We start from the raw sequence: 16,170 nt of genomic DNA, 5'->3' as shown, positions 1-16,170 counted from the left end.
TTGTGGTGACATTAATGTTAAACAATAACTTTCCAGTTGTTTCACTTATTTGTTTAAAGTTAAACCATGTGTTTAAACTTGTGCAAAACACAAAGGGCTCCCTGGGTCACATGTACTGCGCACCATATAAAAGTATTCTTTACAAACAGTTGATAGCACACAGGAGAGTTAAAATAACCGAAAAGTACCAAGTACCAATCCAAATCTCACATTCTCACCATTGTTTCCAAATCAGGTGATTACCCTGGAAAAACATGGCAGTTGTCTGAATATATTTAAGCCTTAAGTTCTGAAAGGCTACTGCAAATAACACTGTCCTATAAGTGAGTCCTGCAACAAAATGTTGCAGTGTGTAGCGCACCCTGTTCAAAATCCTACTCAGTCCATCCTGTCCCCCCTCCCTGCCTTCAACAGTCAGTCAGCATTCCTGGACCAGCAGGCATATTCAGTTCTCTTTGGGCTAGTTTATCCCTAGCTTCCCCCAAGCCTGCTGATATCTCCCTCTTTTGGCGGGTGGAGCCATTTGACTACACTAGGCATGGGCAAACTTGGCCCTTCAGATGTTTTGGGACTACAATTCCCATCATCCCTGACCACTAATCCTGTTAGCTAGGGATCATGGGAGTTGTAGTCCCAAAACATCTGGAGGGCCGAGTTTGGACTACACACACAGCATCACTCACAACCTGATCAGAATCGGAAGGAATCTGTAGTCTAAAAAGAAGGTAGCAGACTTTTTCAAAACAGGGCATTACTGTGTGCCTATTAGAACTTGCCAAATCCATTACATATGCTTATTGGCTTAAACCCAGAGAACATTAGTCATGCTTTTGATTAAGCCCCACATATCAATGGCACTTAATTGCGACTACATTTCTTTGGAATAAAGGAGGCTTTGTAAGATTCAGGCTGCACCGCTAGTTAGGAATCCCAACCTATTCCTAACCTTACGCACCTTACCGGTTTTGACAGCCCTCTTAGATACTATTTTTGAAGGCTACAGGGGGGCATGATTTCGATAAAATTGGGAAGGAGTTCAAGGGAACTTGTAGATTTCATTAGGCACCCCACATTTCCTCCCACCACATAATTTGAGCATTGATATAAATTTGATTATTTGCAAGCAGGTTCAATTTAGAAGAATTTGCATGAGCATCTACCATTGCTAGCACGCACACACACACATCCCAGTTTGTTTCTGCTCTACATAGGGTGTCTTCCATTTGTTGGAAAGACCTGCTAGCACAATTCAGTGAGGGTGTTTCCAGATGACCTGTTTAGTGGGAATTCACCTTGATTTGTTTGCAGGAAGATTTGACTACACTGGCTTTTTAATGAGCATTCATTCTGATTGTTTGCACTTTGCAGGGAAGTCAAGAGGTCAAAGCAAGTGTTGTGTCGCATGTTCTAGTGCATCTTCCAGTCACTTTCCTTGTTGCGAAAAGCCCAATCCTTTGGGGGAAGCAGATTTGTTGTGCGTGACCTCCCAATCAACTGTACAGTTTGAATTTGCCCATCTTGTCACTAAAACCCACCCTGAAAATAGTGACAGTCTTGGAGAGAGAATAATTATTTATTCCAATATTGAAATGAAGATTCGTGCTAAGCTGGAGAGGAAATTAGTACTCTCAAGACAAAGACTAGGTCACAGAAATACAGTAGAAAGAAAGAAAGAAAGGTGAGGAACCGGTCTGGCAAGTGGCTAAGCCAAAGCCTAGTTTCACTAATCCTTCAGAAGGAAATAATAGATTCAAAAGGACAATAGTCCAAGCAGGCTAGCAAGAGCTGGAAGCCTTAACTCTTTACTGGCAAAGAGGAGCAGAAAAATGGATGTAAAGTGAAATGTCCACTCCACTAGCAGCAACTTAGCCCAAGAATATCTACCAGTCAGGAGGACAAAACCCATGAAAAGAGAGTTTTTTAAGAGCTATTTTATTTATCTATTGCATTTATAGCCTGCCTTTCCTTCAAGGGGCCCAAGGTTGTATCACCCCATCCCTATTTTACATCTACAGCAACCCTGTAAGGCATGGGTAGGCAAACTAAGGCCCAGGGGCCAGATCCGGCCCAATAGCCTTCTAAATCTGGCCATAAAGTCACAGAGTCTCAGGTTTACAGGATGGAGACAAAACGATACAAAATCGACCACAAATGTCCCAAACACAATCTGATTGCCAAAATCAGTCCTTGGCATTCTGGAGAGCCCTGGATCAAATTACTCCAAGGCCACATGCAGTGTTTTTTTCAGGGGGACGGGACGCAGGGGTACGCATACCCCTAAACATTTTGTGAATCTTAAGTTTGGCCTCATTGAGGGGCAGTATTTCAATATAAGTCAGAAAATGAGAGTAAACAATTTTTTTTAGGAAAAAAAGCACTGGCCATGTGTGTCTGTGTGATGGCGGAAAGAACATTAACTTTGCCTGAAGCCCTTGTGACCCTAAGGAACGTATTTGCCATGAGAAATGAATGAGGTGAGAGTCATTGACAGCTGTCAATATTCTGTGCTGTCAAGAAGATGCTGGAATTCTATGCCAATTTGCAACCAGAGATGCTGAATTAGACAGGGTATATTATGCGAGTGTGTATGTGCGTGCACATAATTTATTCTGGTGCTGGAAGTCATGGGGAGAGGTTGCTGAGAGCATGGGGGTGACCCCCCCAACCACTAGCAATCCCATTAATATTTTTGGAAATGTACATCAAGATGAGCCCTGGGCCAGGCAGATGTTCTCTCTGTGTTGGGGAGACCACTGGGGAGGGCCGTTGTCTTCCCTACAATCAAAAGTTGATGGTACGGTTTTTAGAGGCTTAGTGGATCTGATTCTTTTAATCCCTTTATGATACGGGTTTGGTGTAGTTAAGTAATTTTAGGCTCTGGACTAAGTGATCTCTCTCTCTCTCTCCCCTACACTCCCACACAATTCTTTTGAAACTGAAGTACAGTGGTACCTCGGGTTAAGTACTTAATTCGTTCCAGAGGTCCGTTCTTAACCTGAAACTGTTCTTAACCTGAAGCACCACTTTAGCTAATGGGGCCTCCCGCTGCCGCTGCGCTGCTGGAGCACGATTTCTGTTCTCATCCTGAAGCAAAGTTCTTAACCTGAGGTGCTATTTCTGGGTTAGCGGAGTCTGTAATCTGAAGTGACTGTAACCTGAAGTGTATGTAACCCGAGGTACCACTGTATATTGTTTCGCTTACTTTGAAATGTACTAAGCCAGCCCTGCTTCATTTGTGGGTCCTCCTTCTCATCATCATCAGGAGTGGGGCCCTGGAAGATATGTTTTGTTTGAGCAAGGCTACACAGATCTATAATTTTCTGACGCATATTTGCGTTTAAATTCTGTTGATTTTTTATCTTATATTTTTGATCGTCTTAGGGTGCTTCCAGATGACTTTTTTTACTGAGCATTCATCCCGATCTGTTTGCCAGGGAGATTACACGATGCCGGCTGTTTAATGAACATTCACTCTGATTTAATTGCAGGGAGGTTAGATGACATTGTGTCAAATGAAGTGTTAATCTCACACTTTCCAGTGCATTTTCCAGTCACTTTCCTTATCGCAAAAAAGCCTTATCTTTTGGGGTGGGGGAGGAGGGAGGGGAATGGATTTGTTGCACAGGATCATTTCCAATTGCACAACTTGAATTTCCCAGTGTGCTCTTGAATTGCAGCTGAAAACAGTGAGTCTGGAAGTGCCTTCCTTATGCCTACTTGTTTTTGAAGTTTGTTGATTTTTTATTATTATAAAAATTATATTGTGCTGTTTTATGTAAACTGATAAAAGAGATTATTATTATTATTACATGGTCTCTACATTTTGTTACATATAATAAATTTAAAAATAATGAAGTCCTCCCCTAACAGTACAACTGATATCTATATTTATCTAATATAAATATATATTATATACATTGAAGACATTATATAAATAATAGTTAAGGAGGATTCAAGTTTTGGAAACATGTCATCATTGCTGGTATGGGTAAGCAGGTTTGTTGCCCTAAAAACAAAACAAAAAAGTGTTAAGTTGTGGGTGAACATATCAGACAACACAGAGATTCTTCAAACAGCTCTTGTTTATTCACAGGCCAGAACAGAACAGAATTGAAGGGTTCAGCCAGCCTGCTTATATAGAGCTCCACTACAACGCAACAGTAACCACTTTCTGTAACTATCCAATCACTGAACGTCACTTTCAATCCCTTATTTGCAAATGTGGACCTGAGTGAAAACTATCTACAGTATCCCCCTGCTGGCCCAGGGTGAGAACTTCAGTACATAACAAAAAACCCTTCAGCTTGCATTGTCTTATCTCACAGAGGCAAAGGGATGAATTGGGGAATGTGGTTCTTTGCCATTCCGGGGTGCCTCTGGTTGGGGACGTCATCTGGAGGCCAAGAGATGTAGTAACATGGTGATATCACTCCTCCAGTCTTATAAATGCTGTTGCCTGCTGCAGTGCCCTGCGGCCTTTTACATAGGCAAATCAGGTTGGTTTCTATTGAAGAAAAGGAACAGACACAAACAAACAAACCTGACACTGAAAATGGAAAGGGCAGAAATACCTGTGGCAGAGGATTCCAGTCTTCCTAGACATTCTACATTTACTGTGGCCAAATTCCACAGTTTTTAATGTTTGGTGCTGTACTGTGTTTTTAATATTCAGTTGGAAGCCACCCAAAGTGGCTGGGGAAACCCAGCCAGATGGGCGGGGTAATAACAACAACAACAACAACAACAACAACCAGTGTCTCTTGGGTGCAGTTTTTTTCAGTGATATTGGTTCACATATTTGGCTGCCAGCAATCAAGTGTCAATATATAAAATTCACAGAATCACAGATTTGTAGAGTTGGAAGAGACCACCGGGGGGGGGGGGAATCTATTTCAACCCCCTACAATGACGGAATCTTTTCACCCAACGTGATACTCAAACCCATGACCCTGAAATTAAGAGTCTCGTGCTCTACCAACTGAACTATCCCTCAGATGTATATGCACAGGTGAAACAATCCTAATAACTTGGGCACTGTGTCATTAATAAGTAGGGATGGAGAACCTGCAACTCTCAAGATGTTGCTGAACTCCAGCTAGTACGGCCAAAGTCAGGGATAATGGGAGCTGTAAGTCTGACAACACTTGGAAGAACATTGGTTCCTCATCCCTGTGAATGAAGATACTCACAGGTGGTTCCCTTGCTGCAAAATATAATTGTTAGGCACTCCTTGATGTTCCAGCCAATAATGTCTCCATTTTACACCCCAGTTATCAGGGTGTGATCTTTGCAAACCCAGTGCCTTACATTCCACTGCATCTCAGCCCCTGTATGTGTATGTATATTATCTATATTGCCTCTGGCCTTTTCAGTCAACAGCATACACCTGAGGAAGTAAGGTGTTTACCTATGAAAGTCTTGCCCCAATAAACTAATCTCTAAAGTGCCACAGGCCTCGTCCTTCTCTCTCTCTCTCTCTCTCTCTCTCTCTCTCTCTCTCTCTCTCTCTCTCCTCTTCTTCTTCTCTGCAACAGGCTATCATAATTTCCATTCTGGAATTGAAAGGCCCTGGTGCTCCCCTGGTCTCCTCAGGTGACATCAACAAAGCGGCAGCAAAATGTCTTAGCTTAGATTTCTCTCGTCATGAATATTCAGAACTCTCTCAGCTCGGCCTCTCTGTTAGTTCCTGTTTACTTTAGACAGGAGTGGCTGAGTCTCCGGTTAACCTTGACATAGAGAGAGAGGGAGAGAGAGAGAAAGGGGCGCAGCACGAACAGGTATGTTGCACCTCAGCACACCTGAGATGTGAGAGCCACTTTGCTACTGACTGCCGGAGCCAAGGCTGCTTGTTTTGCCACAGAGACCTGCCTCACTGTCAGGACCTCGTCTCATCCCTTCTTCATGTTGGTCTTTTCCCATAACGGCTGAACTTGCTACTCTGTGAGAGACGAAGTTCAGAAGTCCAAGAGAGCAGGTATGTTTGTAATGGCACTGGGGGGTGGGGGTGAAGGCAGAGGGAAACATGAACAGCTCGCTGAGACATTGCGCCTCCACAAATGTTTAATTGATTGCCGCAACAGATGGAAAACCAGTGGACTGCAGTGGACTGAGTGCCGAGTCTTGATCTGGGAGGCACAGGTTTCTCATCATTGCTAGCTCCTCAACTTCGCTGGGTGGTATTGGATGATACAGTTTTTTCCAGCCTAATCTACTATGCAGGGTTGTTGTAAAGAAAGCCTGAGATAAGGACAACATAACACCTGTATCTTGCCTTTGAGATAAGATGGGGAAACAAAATATATGACAAAAATGTACACACACAAACATGCAACATTAAACACTACTCATCACCGTGTACATAATTTAAACATAACAGCAAATCGCCTATGATTTAATTAATTTCACATCTAGAAACACCTCTTAGCATTTCCATCTTTCTAAAAGTTCATCTGCACACTGGCCATTGACTCCTTTCCCCATGCTGCTTTTATATACTAATTTCACAACGACACGATGTTTATCCCTGTTCCTTTAAACTCTTGGGGGGGAAATAAAAAATCACTCACAATAGCTTTCAGAAGAGGAACCGACAATTTAATAATCTACAATGCAAGGTTGTTGTGAGGGTGGGACCTTTAAGGTGCGTTTGAGATAAAATGGGAAAACAAAAATCAACTACGTAATGGCCTTTTGAATATATTCCACATCAGCAAACCCGGATTAACCCCTGAAGGTACACTTGATAGGAAGGTACTGTACGGCCAATCCTGACCCCTTAATATGTATATCAGATGTGCTGGCATACACAATTCCCCTCCCCACTTGTATTCACTCTATGCTTTGCAGTATATTTATCTTAGGTATACACCTTTAAAATGTGAAGAGGTAAATGGCCCTAAGATCCTTCCCATGCAGTGCTTTTTTTGGGGGGGGGAGGGTTGCACATTAAAAGCACAGTTGCTGCCCATATGATTTGTTACCCAGGATCCAGATGTCCTCCCTCATGGTAGTGCTTTTGTGACAGAAATAGCACATTTCTTCACCATTCAAAGTGCCCTCTTTACTGGGGAAAACACAATTTCCCCTACAGCTCATGCATCGCTTGCTACTGCAACAATTGTATGAGTCCTGCAAGGTCCAATAGGTTATTGTTACCTGTGTCACGAATGGCAATGAGCACTTCAGCTGCTTCTCCCCTGTCCCCAAATGCCTGTACTAATTTGTGAATGTTTTTAGAAAAACACTGGCTGGATCTAGACACATGAAAGAAGCATTGCAGTTAAACACGTTGCAAACTTTGTATGAGAAATCGGGTTAGCAAAAACGGGACTCCACAGAGCAATCTAGTGTCACAGTGTTAGAATGCTTAACAACGCGTATAAAGCACTTTTTCATTGCCAATGTAGCTTAGTCTACTGTTTCATGTGGGGTTTTTGTTTTTTTAATGTATGCAATGCCTTTAAAGTTCTCTTATAAACCTTTGGCACAATAGTATACTGTACAAGCAAAAGGAAAGCTGGCGTTTCTTATGCCTGCAAGTTTTTATTTTATTTTATTACAATATTGTCCACGTCAAAACACCCCTCCCTCGTTTTAATTCAGAGTTACTGTTCCCATGAGATTTTTTTTATGTTCTGGGTTTTCCACAGAAATCACAAGGTTCTCTCCCCCCTCCTGTCATTATATCTTCACAACAACCCTGCAAAGTAGGTTAGGCAGAGATATTGTGACAGTCCTAAGATCATCCAGTGAGCTTCATGGCTGAATGAGAATTTGAAGCCTGGTCTCTCCAGGTCCTAGTCCAAGCACTCTAACCATTGCACCATGTTGGCTCTCGTTGATGGGGTTGGCATTTTGATGCAGACGACACAGCGAAAGACGTACGTGTCTGTGCAGCACCAAGCCCACAATAAACCAACACGTGGAAATACCCAAAGGGCAGCTCCAAGGCTGTCTAACTGTCAAACCTCTCCTTAGCAAGAAACTGTAGGAACTGTATTATTGCAAGAAATACTAGGGCTTATAAACAGCAAATTCATGCCATATGGCATGCATAAAACTACAATTTGCATACTACAGGGAAGGTGAAGGCAGCTATGACGCGAAACCCATTTCAAGCAAGTTTCAAGCCACTTTGAAATTTGTAATGTAAATCTGCCCGAAGGCAGGTGGTGTGTGCAAAAGAAGGACCCCTCCCACCCACTCCTATGCAGCAAGCCATTTCTGGGAGAGCTGGGGTGTGTGTGGAGGGGATGCTTGACCCTCCAGCCCAGCCTTCTCCAGCCTGATGCCTTCTAAATGTTGTTTGACTCCAAATCCCAGGAGCCCCATTCAGCATGTCCAAGGATGATGGGAGCTTTAGTCCAGCAACTTTTGGAGGGTACCTGGTTGAAAAAACCTGCGCTAGCCCCTTTCTCCTCTTCAAAGGGACCTGCCAGTAAACAGAGTTGCTCACCAGAGATCGTCCACATCAGAGCAAAATGTGGATTTGCACCAACCTGTCCCCCCATTAATTTAGAGGTATTCACATTATGTCTTCCCCATTCCTGCATTGCCCTGCACCTTGCTCCCTTTAAATGGGAGGTTTTTCAATCCTTGGAAAGTCCAAAAAGGCTGGGATCGAAAACCCCCGCATTTACAGGCGGAAAGGTTAGGGACAGCTCTTCGATGGGGAAGAGGCCATTTTCCAAAGTGGACAAGCCATAAGCTCTTCAGGCACACCTGCATGGGAAAGTCTGTGGTTGGTGTTTCAACAGGGAAGCATTTCCCAGATTACCTCAGATATAGCTGCAGAAGACCTTATGCCAATGTGACGTAGCGGAACATGTGGACATTGTTGGGGCTTACTTTGAGAAAGTAGGAAGAGCATAACTTTTCCAGCATGGTGGATCAGCGTGCGTTTACATGTGTGAAGAGCATCGTGGGCTGACGAGAGTGTCTGTAGTGGTAACAGAGGTCAGAGATGCCACAAAAATGGCACATCCATTAGAACTGTCTCCCTTCAAGAGCCCTGTCTGCTTTCAAGGTAGAGTGAGGTAGTAGCAGCCATATTAGAAAGCATTGGGTACTCGTATAAGGATTGTTCAGGAGGCCTGTGCTTGATCTCAAAACCTAAAGAAAACTTAAGTACCTCCTTGGGCTGTCTTGGGCAAGATCAAGTGACCAACAAACGAATAAATAATAACATTAATGATTTCAAGCAAACGATGGTTGGTCACTCACTCCTGCAGACACTTTAAATACTGGGTGTTTGGACTCACACCTTCTGACATGCCTGGGGGAAAACCGGGATGCAAGTCTTTGGGGGCTGTACTCCTGGGCGAGTCCTGTGACTTGCATGAGAGCATGGCATCCAAAAGCACATGTCTTTCAGGGCTGTGTTCTTGCACAAGCCAAAATGGGATATCCTAGGAGCCCATCAGGAGCCAATCAGAAGCTGGGATGGCTTCTGTAATTTCCGAGATGTCTTGGGAGAGTTGAGGAGTGTGCATCACTGTCTTTCAACTTTCTAGATTCAGAAACGTTCTAGAACCACTTCCGTATGAATATGTCTACTGAGAAAGAGCTGCATGGAAACATTATGTGCCACAGAGAATTCTGGGAGGTGTTCTATGTCTAAGGATGTTTCCAGATTGTCACTGTTTTTTGAATGGGATTCAATCACATATTGGTAAACTCAGGTTGTGCAGTTATAGTTGATTTGGAGGTTTTGCACAACAAACCTCCTTGCGTTGGTGCAATGTCATCTAAACTCATCACAAACAAATCAGAATGAATGCTCATCAAGTAGCCACTGCTGTTGAATCTCTCTGCAAACAAATCAGGATGAATGCTCAGTAAACAGATCATCTGGAAGTGCTCTCAGTTCAGGCAGAGTGCTTGTCAGGGTTACTGGGTCCCACCGTTGTTTCACACGAATTGAGACTGCACCCTAGAATAAAGGTAAAGGTAAAGGTACCCCTGCCCGTACGGGCCAGTCGTGTCCGACTCTAGGGTTGTGCGCCCATCTCACTTAAGAGGCCGGGGGCCAGCGCTGTCCGCAGACTCTTCCGGGTCACATGGCCAGCGTGACAAGCTGCATCTGGCGAGCCAGCGCAGCACACGGAAATGCTGTTTACCTTCCTGCTAGTAAGCGGTCCCTATTTACCTACTTGCACCCGGGGGTGCTTTCGAACTGCTAGGTTGGCAGGCACTGGGACCGAGCAACGGGAGTGCACCCCGCTGCGGGGATTCGAACTGCCGACCTGACGATCGGCAAGTCCTAGGCGCTGAGGTTTTACCCACAGCGCCACCCGCGCCCCTAGAATAGGGGGTTCCCAAAGTGTAGCTCACAATCCACCATAATTCTACAGCATCTAGCACAGCACCTTATAATTACTAAACAACAGACAGAAAAATCATTAAATGGTTCACCAACACCCTCAACCATTTTCTCAAGGCCCGGAGCATTGGGAAGATTTGTGAACCACTGGGTTAGAATAACTCCATACTCCCAGTTATCTATGGTTTGCTGGGGAAATGTAACAATGGAGGGAAAGCTGTATTTCAGGTACTGATCAGTTCAGTATTCCAATTTTCACATCAGTTTGCAAACTTAGTAATAATAATTCATCAGTACTTCAATGCAAATATCTCTTAATACACTGTTCACACATTTTTATTTGCATTTTTGTCTACTACAGTATACCCATTTGTGAAAAGCATTTTGTGTATTATTTTCATGAATATGTGCATTTATATGCACACTTTACTCTAGTGTGCATATTTTTGTATATGTAACTTGTCTAGAGAACTGCACTACAAAATTCTGAGAGGTACGATTTTTGAAAGATGGCTGTGTTTTGATTTATGTATTGGTTTGGAAGGTGCAAATTAGGTAAAATTGCCTTTAAATGTGAGCCAAATAGAATTTCTCCCCCATCCCTACACACACAGACAGTGTGTGTGTGTGTGTGTGTGTGTGTGTGTGCGTGTGTGTGCGTGTGTGTGTGTGTGTGTCTAAAAGCCCTCATATATTACCCGACCCTCTCTGAAGTGCTCAGAACAGGTTACATTCTACCCTTGAGCTCATTTTGTTCTCATAGCAACAAAGTTAGGTTTAGGGGGCTGACTCAAGGCTGGGCCTATTATTAGGCAAAGTGAGGTGGCTACCTCAGGCAGCTGGTTTCAGATGTATTGAAAAGGCAGGAAAATGTTAGCTATTTCATTTATTATTATACTGCCAGTAAGGGGGAGAGGCACCTGCGTATTTTTCTGCCTGATCTAGTCACCAGCATGGAGTACCATCACCTCTCTCTTTGTTTTGCAGCCATTTTGTGCTGGCACCCACAGCACTTTTATCAACATATGAGAAGCAGCGCCTCCTTTTTATTTATTTACCAAGACATTTATGTAGATGGGGAGAGAAGCAGAGGCACCTTTTGTAACTCTGCGCCAGACAACAGAGGTCACATCCACACCATATATTTAAAGCACGTGGCTTCCCTGAAAGACTCCTGGGAGCTGTAATTTGTTAAGTGTGCTAGGAACTGCAACTCTGTGAGGGGTAAACGACAGTTCCCAGGATACTTTGTGGGAAGCCATATACTTTAAACGTTTTATATACATTGTGTGGATATGACCATGTACTGTGTCTTCTTGGGGCAACCCAGGCAGCTGTGTAGCATAGTGTTTGTGGTTCATAACTCACAACTAGACCATAACAGAATCTAGAGTGGGTTAAGGTAAAGGTAAAGGGACCCCTGACCATTAGGTCCAGTCATGACCGACTCTGGGGTTGCAGCGCTCATCTCGCTTTATTGGCCAAGGGAGCCGGCGTACAGCTTCCGGGTCATGTGGCCAGCATGACTAAGCCGCTTCTGGTGAACCAGAGCAGCACACGGAAACACCGTTTACCTTCCCGCCGGAGCGGTACCTATTTATCTACTTGCACTTTTTGGTGTACTTTCGAACTGCTAGTTTGGCAGGAGCTGGGACCGAGCAACGGGAGCTCACCCCGTCGCGGGGATTCGAACCGCCGACCTTCTGATTGGCAAGTCCTAGACTCTATGGTTTAGACCACAGCACCACCCGCGTCCCTTCTAGAGTGGGTTACCACTGTGTTAAACCATTTTCTCTTTCTTTCTTTCTTTCTTTCTTTCTTTCTTTCTTTCTTTCTTTCTTAGAAAATAGATGGCAAGAGAAAACCAGAGTGAGAGAAGATGAGGAAGTGGGTCACAAGGATTAAGATATTAAAGTAAAGGTCAAACCTCGATTTGGACAGGCAGAAGACGAGTTAGAGCACATGCCTTGTGTCCTAGGTCCAATGCACAACATCTCTCTCTCTCTTTTTTTTAAAGGAACAGGTTAACAGGTGATGAGGAAGACCTCTACCTGGCTTGTGACTGTAGCTAATATTGGGATAGATGGACAAACCTGGTAAAAGGTAGCTTCCTATCTATCTATGGCAATTAAGCTTTGTGTGGTTGTGCAGCTTAAGTCACATAGTAGTTGCAGTCCTAGCACAAGAGTGTGGGACTTGCAGTCTTCCAGATGTTGTTGAACTTCAACTCATCAGACCCAGCCAACAACATCTGGAGAGCTACATGTTCCCCACCCCTGGCTCCGCTCCCCCTTTGTTCCCACCTGAGGACACCCTGCCCCTCAGAGACAGTGTGCCACACAGGGCTGGGCCTCAGCGACTCCAGCCTATCCTCCTCTTTGCCCGCTCTCCAGCAGCCGCTATGAGCTGCCCAATGGAGGAGGCTGGCTGTTGCAGCCATGGATAGGCAACTCCCCTCGCAGCTGCTGAAGCCACGCCCACCATTGCTCAGGATAAGCGCCAGTTCATTCCCCTCCCCTAGTTCGGCACGGCGGAACTGGTGCAGGAAATAAGGACATTCTGGGATCAATTCAGAAGCCAGGATGGCTTTCATTATTCTGGGACTGTCCCTGGAAAATTGGGACACTTGGAGGGTATGAGACTGAGCAGGCACACAGCTGTCCCTTAGTCTTCACCATGGCAAGATGTACAGTGGTACCTCAGGTTACATACGCTTCAGGTTACATATGCTTCAGGTTACATACTCCACTAACCGAGAAATAGTGCTTCAGGTTAAGAACTTTGCTTCAGGTTGAGAACAGAAATCGTGCTTCGGCGGTGCGGCAGCAGCAGGAGGCCCCATTAGCTAAGGTAGTGCTTCAGGTTAAGAATAGTTTCAGGTTAAGTACGGACCTCCGGAACGAATTAAGTACTTAACCCGAGGTACCACTGTACTGTATTTCCAGTCAAACAACAGTTATTCTTTCTAAATTTGCACGTATGGATATAAATTAGCACAAAGTAAATTGTATGCAGCTGTATGCTTTTTTTTATTTAAGTAATGGGTTTCCTCCTTTTTAGTAATGTTTAAGTGCCCATTCTGCTGAGACGTGGGTGGCACTGTGGTCTAAACCACTGAGCCTAGGGCTTGCTGATCAGAAGGTCGGCGGTTCGAATCCCCACGATGGGGTGAGCTCCCATTGCTCGGTCCCTGCTCCTGCCCACCTAGCAGTTCGAAAGCACGTCAAAGTGCAAGTAGATAAATAGGTACCGCTCCGGCGGGAAGGTAAACGACGTTTCTGTGCGCTGCTCTGGTTTCGCCAAAAGTGGCTTAGTCATGCTGGCCACATGACCCGGAAGTTGTCTGCGGACAAACGCCTGCTCCCTTGGCCTATAGAGCAAGATGAGCGTGCAACCCCAGTCGTCCATGACTGGACCTAACGGTCAGCATAGCTGTCAAGCGTCCTTTATTTGAAGGGACAGTCCCTTATTCCAGCGCCATGTCCCGCTGCTGTCCCTTATTGATGGATGTCCCTTAAATGTCCCTTAAATGATGTCCCTTAAATTTCAAAGGAAGCAGCTCCTCTCCCTCCCTCCCTGCCGGCCAGGGAGGAGGGAGGCTCCAACTGTGTTGCTTGGCTGTGTTGCTCACCCAACAAGGAGTCTAAGAACAACTGGGGGGTTGAGCTTGGATGCCTTGTGCCGATCAAATCGGCCCCAGTGTTGCCTGGGGACTCGCCTTTGCTCAGCGCTTCCCAGCGGAGAGGTGATGGTGGTTTTCCTTGCTGCATCCCCTTTGCCGGGTTGTGGCGCTGTGGGAACCACCGCTTGAGACTTCATTTGGCTGCTGGCCGGGCTTTCTGCCTTTGGCTCGGAGGGGCTCAGAAGTTGAACATACCTGTGCCCCTTGGAAAATCCCTTATTTTGGCTGCTAATCCCTTATTTTCAAGGCTGCTGGTCCCTTATTTTCAAATCTGTAAGTTGACAGCTATGACGGTCAGGGGTACCTTTACCTTTAAGTGCCAATTCTGCTGAGCTCACAGGCCAAGGCTCTTGCTGTTAGTGCCTAAGGCCTCGAGGCTTCAGGATAACTATTTGCCTTGCATAATCTGTTACTAGAAATTGGGATTTTTTTCTGGGGTGAGGGGAACAAAACAAGATTTGGAATTCTAAGGAATTAATCCCTGGCCAGCCTCAGGGGAAAGAACCAGCCCAAGCCACAAAAACCTGAGGCTCCTGCAGATGACCTGTTTTTTGAACATTCATCCTGATTTCTCTGCATAAAGCTTGCCTGGGGGTTAGGCTACATCCAGCCTTTACTGAACATTAGTTCTGATTTGTTTATGGGGTGGTTATAAAACAAAGAACAATTCACATTCATGCTATTTGCCTGCGGGGTGTTTATACAAATTCCTGTCAATTGCTCATTCATTTCAAGCTTTTCCTTGCATTTCTCTGTCACTTTCCTAGAAGTGTGTTTCTTTTTTTTTTTATGTGGGTTTGTTGCACTAGTGCAACAGAGTACTTTAATCCCCTTCAGTTGTGCAAACCTACATTTTTTTCCAGTACACGCTTGAATCTTGCAGGCAAAATGTCTGGCAGTCTGGAGGCACCTCCTGGTAATAATAGATCTGCTTTCCCTCCACATTCAAGGGTGTTGATTCCTGGCCACCATGGCGGAAAACAATTATAGCTGGTGGAAGCTGACTTTTCTCCGGAAAAAAAAATCCACCCCCAAAGTATTGTATGAAAGCCCAGATATCTACGATGTCACCAACAATGAGAACCAACAGGAGGGTATGCTTGCTGACGGGGGAAACAGCGGGAGCAGCGAGCGCGAATTCAACGCCCGGCTAGAGAAGATTGTGGACAAGAGCACCAAAGGCAAACACGTCAAAGTCTCTCATTCAGGGCGCTTCAAGGAAAAGAAGAAAGTAAGGGCCACGTTGTCGGAAAACCCCAATTTTTTTGCTGACAGCGAACGGGACGAGAAATAAGGAGGTGGATGAAAGAGAAATGTTCTCTTCACATGCCCTCATTTGAGGGTGTTTCTCTGGCCTGAGAGAAGCGTACGACACATGCATTTCAACCCATTTGCAAATGAAGTTTAACGAGGGACCAGCTGGGCTTTCGAGATTGGGTCCTGATTTTCACTTGAAAAGAAAAGTTTCAGAAGAAGATGAACTTTATTAATGTTAGTAGTCTTTTTTTTTAATTTAAGGAATAAAGCTAATAGTATTTAAAATGCAAGACAGGAGAAGCCAGAGGAACAGCAGAGAATGTGTGGTGCAAGGAATATATTCAGAATTGCTTAACCAGTTACCCCTGGATACCATGAGGAACCCTATCATCCCAGTGGTGCTATCAGGGCAGGACTAGGGGTAAGGTTCAGGGCTCCAGTCAGCAAAATTACACTTACACACACACACACACACACACACACACACACACACACTCAGTAGGGCTAGCTTACCATATTTTGAAGTTAAGAGAATACATATTTACTACCTATAGAGAAGTACCATTAAACCATAAAGTCTAGTTTCAAAAATTACCATAGTGTACCACCATGTGGCCCTCATAATTGGGGTGCAAGTCAAGGCAACATGTTTGCCACCCAAGATTAGCATCAGCACATGGCATCCTCAGGCAACAGCTGGGACCCCAGCACTCCAGCTGTGCCAATCAGCGCTGATGGTTGCCTCAGCCACTGTTTCTTTGGAGGTAGGTTTATCTGGTTGCAGTGGCTCAGTCTGAGAAGCTGCCCACCACTGAGAATTTCCCACAATGCCCCAGAACACTCAGTGTAGCAGAACTTTTTTGGGGGGATCACCAATCTTTTTTGGCCAGTAGACACATCTGGAATTTTG

The 16,170-nt window shown here is 44.8% G+C and overlaps 1 protein-coding gene across 1 annotated transcript; it reads left to right on the top strand.

The window, feature by feature from the left end:
• Positions 1-5,551: 5,551 nt before the first annotated feature.
• Positions 5,552-15,489, top strand: PRR15L (proline rich 15 like). Its single transcript, XM_028701793.2, has 2 exons — positions 5,552-5,974; positions 14,954-15,489. Exon 2 carries the CDS (start codon positions 14,974-14,976, stop codon positions 15,295-15,297), a length of 324 nt encoding a protein of 107 aa, XP_028557626.1. The 5' UTR covers positions 5,552-5,974; positions 14,954-14,973; the 3' UTR covers positions 15,298-15,489.
• The last annotated feature ends 681 nt before the right edge of the window (positions 15,490-16,170 follow it).

This window comes from Podarcis muralis, chromosome 13 (assembly GCF_964188315.1).
Source record: "Podarcis muralis chromosome 13, rPodMur119.hap1.1, whole genome shotgun sequence".
Lineage (NCBI taxonomy): Eukaryota > Metazoa > Chordata > Lepidosauria > Squamata > Lacertidae > Podarcis > Podarcis muralis.
This window is presented reverse-complemented; position numbering and strand designations above follow the sequence as displayed.

Coding starts and splice junctions, on each gene's coding strand:
- PRR15L (XM_028701793.2), top strand. CDS start 14,974: ATGGCGGAAAACAATTATAGCTGGTGGAAGCTGACTTTTCTCCGGAAA.